Raw genomic sequence first — 10454 nt, 5'->3', positions numbered from 1 at the left:
GTGGCTGATCCCTTTGCAATGTAGTGGAGTAAAGGTGTGAAGCAAAATTAAGTGGTGGTGATGGCCAGTGGATAAAACACATGGTGTGAGAGACCTGGGTTCAATTCCCTACTGTGACACATCCACCAATGTGTCCCTGGGCAAGATACTGAACCCCTAGTTGCTCCAAAGGCGTGCGACCTCTGATCTATATAGCAATTGCTGCCAGCTAAATGAATAAATGTAAAATTGAAGTACTGAAATAAAGTACCTCCAATTTGTAATTAAGTACAGTATTTGAGTAAATGCACTTAAGCTTCCACCAGTGGCTGCCTTCACTGTGTGCAGCTTTCTTATGTATAGGGAAAGCAACTGGATCATTTCCAGGAGCAAACAATAACAACAAAAATCCATCAAACCATACAAAACTAACATCTTCAAAACTTGCATTCAAAGTGATGGAATAACAGTCAAGACAAGCCAAAGTTGTGTTCATAATGAGCTTTTTATTTAAAAGCACATGTATTAGAGCTAAGTACATTTAGCAGAAAAAACAGCATTGCAACTATGTCTTTTTGTACAAAAAACGAGACAATAAAAAAATACTAATATTGAACTTTAATACAGGGTGTATTTTTTAACGTGTATTACAAACATAACTATTACAACCTACAATAGTTTAGTTATCTAGATACAAAATCTTTCAATCGATGCTTTTTAAGCAGCATTTTGTATAGAACACAGGTCTGTAATCATAGTGGATATATCTAAACATGTTAAGAAACGATATCTTACAGAGTTAATTTTAGTGATCTATACATTATTTATATATTTATAAAAACAGAGTGAAAACGGCATTGTGAAATGATAGGACGGACTATACGATGAGAAAGATGTGCAACATGGCGGAGTGTGTTGTTGGAGGATATCTGAGTAGGCTGTAAAAAAAAAGGGCTTCTGTATCTGTACTGTACAACTGTTAGTGATTATACAGGACAGGCTATAAACATACAAGGTTAAAGATGCTCCTTAGCAGAGAATAAAAATTATAGATCCACAGTTTTTTAATGTTCACCTGCTCACTTGCTCTGACACACAGTGGCACACAGACACACAGACACACACACGCACACCCTTGGCACAGCTGACTGTGTGTGTGTTTCATTTGACACACACAAAGTTTATCAACAGGGCTCATACATGTACACACAAATTCACACACACGAGATGTACATGTACAAGCACAAGCGTACCCATGCAAGCACAGGAGAGCACAGGACACACATACACACACACTAAGAGACAAAACTCCATCGCCAATGAGTGATTGGGTGGGTGGGAGCCCCTCCCTGCCAGCAGAAAGAGCCCAAATCATCCCAAAATAATGTGCCAGCTTTGCTGTAAAATCATCACCCACCTTCCATGGTGACAGACCGCACCCCTTCACTCTGCCCACCCATCCCCTTCCTGTTTAGGAAGTCAAACAGATGGCCCAAACACCAGGAAGTGGCATGGCACAGCCACACCTCTTATACTGGTGCTGGGAGGCTGGGAGATCTGCCTCCCTCCTTCCACAGAAAATTTACCTTTACTACATCTAACCCTCAAGAAATGCAACATCCCGGGTTTGGGCTGCTCTGAAAGTCCACTACAGAAAGCTTGACATGCTGATCTGGAGACAGAAATATTTGAGATTGGAGGCACAGTTTATTGGGTCACTGATGTATTGCCAATCAGTCAAAAGTTTCACAGACAGCCAAAGGACTACTCTGAAACCTGTTATACAGGTCTAAGAAGATCAGTATATGATCCCTACAGTGGCCTGGTACAGGGTTAATGTTATTAAAGCCATGCTATGCTAACCACACCAGGCTCAGTCGGCTTCTAGCAGTTCATATTTTTGTCTCGTGGATGTCAGCATCATCAAGTTTTCTTCCAGTTAGACATCTCAGGCAGCAAGTGGTGATAATGGACAATGAACTTAAAAACAGTGCTATAAGTTATATTTTTCTATACTGTTAATATTTCTATGCTGCTATTTATTGCAGTAATATCCTTCCCCGTAGCTAAGGAAGTTGTTGTCCTACGGCGATCCAAGGCCACAGAGAGTTCAGAGAGGGAGCATCACTGGAAATCCTTCTCTCCCTAGGCAGGGGGTTTGTCTTTTTTAAATGTCTTTTTGTCTCTTCTTATTTTGTCTTTATTCACAAGTGTTTTCCCCATCAAACCTCCACACCCTCAGCTCTGCCTGTCAAGTCATCAATTTCTTAATTCATTTCGTCTTTTAGCTTCAAATTCTTTTCTGTTTGTGCTCAAAACGATGGGCTCAAAAGTTGATTAGTAGTTAACATAATGGTAAATAATAAGTCTGGATAGTGAGAGTGGACTCTGCTGTGCAAATCTCAAATCTGACACCCTCATCCACAAAGCGCCACGCTGGGCACCGTAAAAGGGATGGAGGATGCCATTTGAGAAGCAGCTACAGTCTCTCGTCGCTACATTCTACTGTCCGATGGGAGGTGAGCAGCATTGTGATTGGCTCCTCAGTCACAGGAAGAAGTTGTTCGCCTCTCTCACACCATGTTGTGGTGGTTGTTCCTGTCAATGATGTCGGATGAAGGGAGCAGCTCCTTCTTGATGGGGGAGGGCGGGGGCGTGGCTGGCTTCACCCGGGGTTTAAACAGGTCTGACACATAGAACACCTGGTGGACACACATAGGGGAGAGCGGGGTGAGGAAACAGCAAACAGAGAGGACATAAGGAATCAGCAGAAAAAAAGAGAAGGAAAAAATTATCCCAAACCAAATAAAGATGGGATCAGATTGTTGGAGAATATGGAAATGGTTATTTAGACGTGTGTGTCCGGTTTTGTAATTTGTTTATATGAACCAAGTTACCAAATAATCCCCACATGTCTGTTCTTTAGCTATAAGGCTTCGCTCAAACATGTTTTTTTTTCTCAGATTAGCAGCAGTCATACTTTCTTGATATAAAAAAAAAAATCTAATGTAAATGCACAGGTGAAATTTGATTTAAAAAATCTTAAAAATCTTGACTCAAAATTTTTTTATATTAATTTAATACCAGGTGCACCTCTTAGCTGGATCTGCAAACAGTCTGGATAAAACATGGCTGGTCTGTAATGTGCATATGCACGCACAAGTTCTTTTATCTGCAGGGGAGCTGTGTGAATGAACGTTGCATTACTTCACAACGCCATGATGAGAAACTCCCTCTCGCCTCACACCGCCACACTTTATTCAATCCCAGACTTGCCGCACTGAGTAATCTGGCTGGAGGAAGTGATGTTATTTAAGATCACGCTAAACTGACAATCAAATTTAGTTAAGCATGAACCCTTGCTAATCTTCTCCTAAAAGATCGGGTGAATTCCCATTTTACTTCAACTGTGAGGTCAGTCTGGCAGGCACTCGCGGCAAACGAAGAAAGAAAGAGAGAGAGAGAGAAAGAGAGAAAAAAAAAAGAAATCTCTTCCTTATATCCTGATGACATCATATGTCAAACAGGAAAATGGGCAGGGGTGGACAGGAAGTGGGACCATGGAAACTACTGTCCACTGTAACAGTAGATTGTCGTTTCCACTTAAAGGGGTCTGGGGTCATTCATGAGCAACAGTGACTTCAGCTGCAGGCTAATACACACAAATACACATACACGTAATTGGCAGGCGCAGAAGCTTTTCCTTCCGTGCTGCCAGTCGAGGGCGAACAAAGGGACTGTGCCAGGGAGATGGGGAGGGCGGGCCGAGGGGAGAGGCTGCCATTCACTACTAAACTCTGAGAAAGAGAGCCCACTGTGCTCCTGCTCCTCGGGGGAAAACAATATGGATAAATCTCACTGGAGCAAATACACTGGGAAAATACACGGTGCTCTCATACGGGAATGTCCTTGGGAAAAACACATAGTGGCCAGTTCAGAGTTCATCTTTTGCTGTTTTCTGGAAAAATGGTGGACATACAGTCAGTGATCTATTTATAAAATAAAGGCTGTCTCATTGTGAGTGGTGTACTCAACACAAGGACATTCTCTTCTATTGCAGCTTGACATTTACTGAGCATAAAATGACCTTCACTGGTGACCTTTGACTGATGGATGACATCACACGTAGATAACATACATCACACACAGCTGCTCCCATCGTTTTAAAAGGGCCCTTTGTCTATACAGTCATTAGTTTGTGCAGTATCTTTACATGGGATTTCATATATGATATAATTAGGGGAGTGCATGGGGATATGATGTGCAGTCATATCTCTGAGAATCACCTGTTGTTGCTACATATACTATATATGTATATGTGTGCGTGAGTTTGTGCTTCTAATTGTGTGTAGGCAAGCCCGACACATAAAGACGCTGAGTCACACAGGAAGTGAAGGCACTAACTTGCAGGAACTGTGAATGTCTAAAAAAACCACTCATTAGACCCCAAATAAATGGTGAATTTGTTTGCACGCATATGAAACCACCTATGACTATAGTTGCAGCCTAACCACACAATACACTGTTGCATTTACACAAATGTGTTTTGCTAAATCTATATCTTAACCCACTGAGTGAAACTTTATAGGAATTGCTTCGGTGTTAATGGCTGCAGAATTATATTGCTACGGCTCTGTGAATGTTAAAGCTGAGGGAGTAAGATGGGCTCATAAGGGTTTAATACAGTAAATATTTTCTCTTTTATGTATAGCAACCTTTTTCTTTTGGCATTGTTCTGTATTCAGTCAGAGTTGCATCTGCGGACATTTTTTGTACTGGTTCCATTGTATACTGCGGCTGTTTAACTGTGGAGTCAAAACCCTTCCTATCAGAAGGATTTTTCATGTGGCCTGGAGTTCTTCTCTAATGTTATCATGTCACAATGTGTATTACTGTTTATGTGCGAATTTTCAAATAAACTACTTTGTATGTGTTAACTGACAGCATGGTAAATTTAGATTTAAAAAAACTAAAAACATTTTGTAAATAAAATATGACATCCTGCTTCCAGTTCACTGACCACACAGACACTGCTTCAATATTTGAGACCCTGAGTATGTGCAGCATGTCCTTGTATGTTTAAATCTGAGCGAGTGAAAGATAGCGACCTCTTGCCCCCTCCTCCTTTAACGCCTGACCCAACTCCTCTCCACTGTGACAATGAACCTTCGAAAAACAAATGGCCTCTGCCCCAGCTTTCTCTCTGACAGCTGCTTCCTGTTGGATTCGATACTCTTGACCTTTACTACGACACATGCTGAAAAGTAGGTCACTGTGTCTGATAGGAAGTGCCAGGTAGGATGGACGGACCATTTCCTGTGGTGGTTCCCTGATTCTCTGAATCACAGCCCCGCAGACATAGTCTGAAGTGTTTGACTCAAGAGATTAATCTACACATTCTAGACTTCATTTATCCGGCTCAGACACCATCTATCATCAAATGTGGGCTGACAAAGGGCTGTAAAGCATCAATTAACTTGCAACAAAGGCAACAAGGCCACAGTCTAACACGTCACTACATATGAATGTGTCCATACTTGGTTTGTATTGTTCATTTCCAGGCATGCACTGGGGGGTACACTGTGATTTAAGTGGTAACTGTAGTCTAGGGACACCTGGAATAGCAGTGACAATAAAGTCAAGGAGCAACACAGACAATTACTGAAATGTATTTGGAAGGAAGTCACCTTTCCACAAGGCCATATAACTCAACATGTGAGATTCAGAACAATTGGTCATAATCGCACTCTTGGGACTGACGTGCTAATCCTCTAATTTGCCCAATGTGCTCTCTTTTTCTCCGTCAGACTTTTGTATCGAAGACAAGTCCACTGTCTGTGTTTGGACACTGCTCCTTTCATGCATGTACACAAGCTCAGGCTGGATTAATGGAACACATTACCCAGGCTGCCATGGGGCTCTTAAAAATCCACTGTTTCTGCTTCATGAAAACATCTTATGAGACAATATTTCTCCAATAACAGCTGCTGCTACGACCACTGGGGTACGCTAAGAAAAACCTCAAAACTTTTGTCATGTCATGACCTTCACATAAAGCCATACATATAAACAGCAATCATTGTGCACCAAAGCGACAGGTAGTAGATCTAAGTAGAGAAGTGAACTCGTGCTTTCGTTCTGACATTTCAAGAATAATGATGGAGCCTGCACTTGTTAACTTAAGACCTAAAGATGTTCACACTTGGATTTAGTTTTTTCTGCTGGCTTTTCTGAGGCACTCAGGTTCATACCTCTTCTGTCCTGCCTCCACTCATCTCCTGTCAGCTCCGATGTGCTCCGCCGCTTATTGATAGGCTGAAACAGCCGAGCTAAATTATTCACAGATGTGTGTTTCTACTAAGACTGGGCAATTCAAAAGGGGCGTCAAGGACTGTAAAACTAACCTGACCGCCTAGATCGCCAGGGGTTTGACTACGTGTGTGTGTGTGTGCATGTATAAATATGTGGCGTGTATGCACATGGACGTAGACATTTTGTCTACGTGTACGTAAGCTGTCTCTCTGAGGGTTGTGGAATAGCTGTGTTAGATTTAACACACGCTCATCCCTGAGCCAAGCTGTAGACACGGCTCCTCTCTCCTGTAACTTCCCTCCCATCACTCCTCCTGCCAGATCTGCCCATCCAGAGGCTTTTTTTTTTCCTTGTCAAAACTGATGTCATCCAGGAGCTTCGCCCAGCTGGAGGAGCACTGATTTTGCCAGAGCAATACAGTCTATTGTAACTTGCTGTTTTTTACTCAGGATTCAGCTCTTCCTGGCACCCATGTTGTGTGTGTGTGTGTGTGTGTGTGTGCATGTGCATTTTAGCAGTGCCAAGGTCTGCCTAGGAGCCACAACTAAGTTCTTGCTAAATTTTATGCATATAATCCTTTCCACCTTTATGATTTGGATCATGTAGAAAGATAAGGGTTGCTTGTGTGTGTGTGTATGTGTATGTGCAAGTGTGTGAGTGTGTCTTTCCATACTTTTCCCAGAGGCAGCAGAGTTTAGCAGGGGCCTGCTGTGCTGAACCAGAGCCGCCAAATAAAAAACCCCACAATAATTAACAGCCTCATTCCTGTTTCAAAGGCTAATACTCTCTCTCTCTCTCTCTCTCTCTTTCCCTACTCACTCTCTTTTTACACTGCCTCTTTTTTTCCTCTTGACCCAAATTCAATTTTCCTTGGCTCCGTCTAGCTTAGTGTAATGATGAGGGTTACAAAAATCATCTGGCAACTGCCGTGGCAATATGTCACAAAAGTAGTGAAGAAGGTTGCAGAGTATGGATTCGCACTAATACGTAGACACACGCACACTCCTGGACTAGGGCCTGGCTCCAAGCAATGTGTTATTCATTAAAGGGAATCAGATTCTCCTCACGCTGCCAGCTCCCGTTCTCTTCAGAAAAAGTGAAGTGAAAAGAGAGAGCTATGCGGAGGCAAACGTTATTCGAAGGTTGGAGCTTCTGTAGGATCCCCCACTTGTAAAAAAGTATTAAGATGCAAAAAGATATTAGGTATTAATTCATGCTCACATCACGCATGTTTTCATAAAGTTTGTATGAATAGGTGCACCTAATAAAGTTAAATTTATGTGTTCTCAATGACATGTGTGCACTCACTATGCAGTATGCCACCAGGGCTCCCTGCACAAAGCCTGCCAGGACATCAGTCGGGTGGTGCTTGTGATCGGAGACACGAGATAAGCCGGTGTAAAAAGCCATCATCAACAGGGTGAACTGGAGCAGTGGGCGGAGGAGACGAGCGCCACGCCATGTAAATCTGGACTGGAGATAAAACTGGGAAGAGAAGAGAAGACACACAGCATGATTTAATATGGACAGTGTTGTGTAAAGGACACACAAGATGTATATGATGTAAAACATGTAACCCACATCATGTTATTGATGGCATTATCAATGACACTGTCACTCCTTTCTGATGCCAGTAATGACCTGAACCCTCACACACACCAGGCTAGACATTTTCATAAAAGTCATTACGTTTAACATTTGTTGCACCTGCAGTGTGTGTGTGTGTGTGTGTGTGTGTGTGTGTGTATTATTACTGTCTGAGAGGCCTAGACTGAATCAAAAGAGGGCAGGCTGGCCAGACACGCAAAGAAACACATCCTCTCTTCCACACACACACTTACAAACTTGACTGCCTGAGACCCGGACATGAATGATTCATGGTTCAACATCCCAGCTGTAAAAACAACATGACCACAGAGCGCCACTGGAACACACACACACACACACACACACACACACACACACACACACACACACGTATACCCTGCACTTTGTTGGGATGAACTCTCTACCCTCTATTAGAGTAAATAGACAAAGCGGATGCACCCCCTGCAACCAAAAACCTTTTTCTTTGTCACGATAAAGACTGAGAAGAGCCAAAACAGGAACAACTAGGTCCAAGGCCAATGTAAATACATGGACAGCCTCTTTCTCTTTTTACCGACATACATGCACGGTGGTGAGATCAGCCCAGGTTCCTCAGACATCCTGCGTTTCTGCACCACTCATACCCTTAACTTCCCGTCTCTCACACCCAGAGGTCTGTTAGGGCCTCAGCCAAGGTCTGCCCAGCCCAAAACCTCTAGACGTGTGTCTTATAATCAGCTGGGCTAACAATACCTACAGACAGCCACAACGCCTCCCAGCAATCCCAGTCCACTACGAGCCCCTGTGCGGACATAAAGCTCCCTCGCACTTCCTTTACGACTCTATCATTGTTCTCCTCCTTACGGAAGCACAGGAAGTGATCCCTCCCATCCCTTCCAGTCTTGTTCTCTCCTCCCTGGCAGGGATGTTTAAACTTCAGGCTTCCTCCGCAGTGGTTCTCAGGTAGCGAGCAGGGACTACTGATAAGTACTTTTGTCTAAAGTTCTGCAGCCATGAATGCAACATCCGAAAAACCCTTTGCACAACATCCTAAACCTCTCAATTTTAAGAATGCTTTTATGGAGGATATAGGAGGAAGAATCAGCACTTGCACTTAGCCAAAACACAGAGTTACGATGACCTGCCAATCAACACCGCCCTGTCTGACTGAAGGGCAGGGAGTAGACCCAAATAACCCGTCTCAGCCTGATTCCGGTGAAGCATGCACATAAAGTCATGATAAGCGATTTAGAAAGGTTAATGACCTAAAATCTCGAAATTAATTCTCTCCTCTTTAAATACAGTCCAGACTTAACTAGACTGCAGCAGAAAGGCATCTGCCTTTCTGACCCAAGCCATCCTCCCAGAAATTTGCTGTGTGTCTCAAATAGTTAGATCTAAAGAAAACAACAATAAAACACAACAACAAAAAGAGTCCCAGCTGATTCCCATGACAGAGAGAGACAACAGCGACACAAAGTCTGGTGGTTTGTAAAGGAATCCAGCTCATTCCAGTGAGATCTTCTCTCTCTGGCTTTCTTGCTCTGACTCAAAGTCAGCGTTAAATAAAACAGAACACACACAAACGAGTGAGAAAGTGTGTTTTTCCTGCCAGCCCCCTTCCCTTCCCCTCTTCTGGTTCACACCATGCTGGGAGACAAAAGCATAGTTGTGGTAAAAACTATTTATATCACAAGCAAACTTATTGTTTTTATTTAACCAACAACATGCTATTTGCCTCAGTGACAGAAGATTCTTATAGGCACTTAAAACCCAAAGAAATAACCCAGTCCTTTGCTACCGGATAGTTTGTCTGTAGAGATGTGTGCACATTAGACTTAACAAAAGATAGCTCAGTTGTTCTCTGTGGCTGTGGTGTTACAGCGTGCCATGCAGTCTGTGTGCCATCTCAGGCTGTGACACTGCTGGTATCAACTCAAACCACATCAGACACAGACACAGCACTCAGACACGCTTGGCAGGAAATGAAATGCCAATTAGCAAATGACTGGAGGCCGGGGGAGGGAGTGTGAGGTGACAGCCACAAAATGACACTTTCACCTTGGTGAGCAACGAGGGAGCAAAGACAAGGGCAGAGGTTGAGGGGAAGTACCCATGAAAGGGGATGCAGATTTGTCAGTGCTTGTAGAAAATGGTTTCTTGAGAACCTGTTTTCACCAGAACTTTACTGCAGAGTGGATGTTCAGATTTAATGCATCTAGTACAGAAATGATTGGTCAGAAAATGTATCAATAATAAATTTGATGAATGGTTTGTCATTTTAAAGAATAGTTACAGTTAGTAGTTACACATGGGTAACACAATAATTCTAACTCAAGGAGACTTAAAGAGAGTGGGAGGTTCTGTGAATGAAAACATGATGTCACATGGTTTTCAGCTGGCAAAAACAAAAATTGCCGCAGATTCCTTTTTCCATTTGGAATGCCACCACTGTGGGCTTTGATTCAGGATGGTTTTGTATTCCAAAACATCAACTACAAATTGTTCCTCCTCTCCTCCTCTGAATCTGCTCTCTTCACTCTTTCTGTTAGACTGTTTGCACCAGCCTCCTCTGG

General features: G+C 42.9%; 1 protein-coding gene across 2 annotated transcripts in view; it reads right to left on the bottom strand.

Annotated features, from left to right (window-relative positions):
* Positions 1-465: 465 nt before the first annotated feature.
* The window catches only part of plpp3 (phospholipid phosphatase 3), a 29200-nt gene continuing 19211 nt past the window's right edge, over positions 466-10454 (bottom strand). Inside the window, exons 6-7 of one of the 2 annotated variants that reach the window (XM_038716442.1) lie at positions 7600-7776; positions 466-2681 (exon numbers count right to left, since the gene is read on the bottom strand). In XM_038716442.1, coding sequence (XP_038572370.1) covers positions 2553-2681; positions 7600-7776 — 306 coding nt within the window. In that variant the 3' untranslated portion in view covers positions 466-2552. The remainder of the gene's footprint in view (positions 2682-7599; positions 7777-10454) is intronic. The other variant, XM_038716443.1, reaches the window with a different exon arrangement.

This window comes from Micropterus salmoides, unplaced genomic scaffold (assembly GCF_014851395.1).
Source record: "Micropterus salmoides isolate LMB-PRFRI ecotype aquatic unplaced genomic scaffold, ASM1485139v1 Ms_hic_scaffold_13, whole genome shotgun sequence".
NCBI lineage: Eukaryota > Metazoa > Chordata > Actinopteri > Centrarchiformes > Centrarchidae > Micropterus > Micropterus salmoides.
This window is presented reverse-complemented; position numbering and strand designations above follow the sequence as displayed.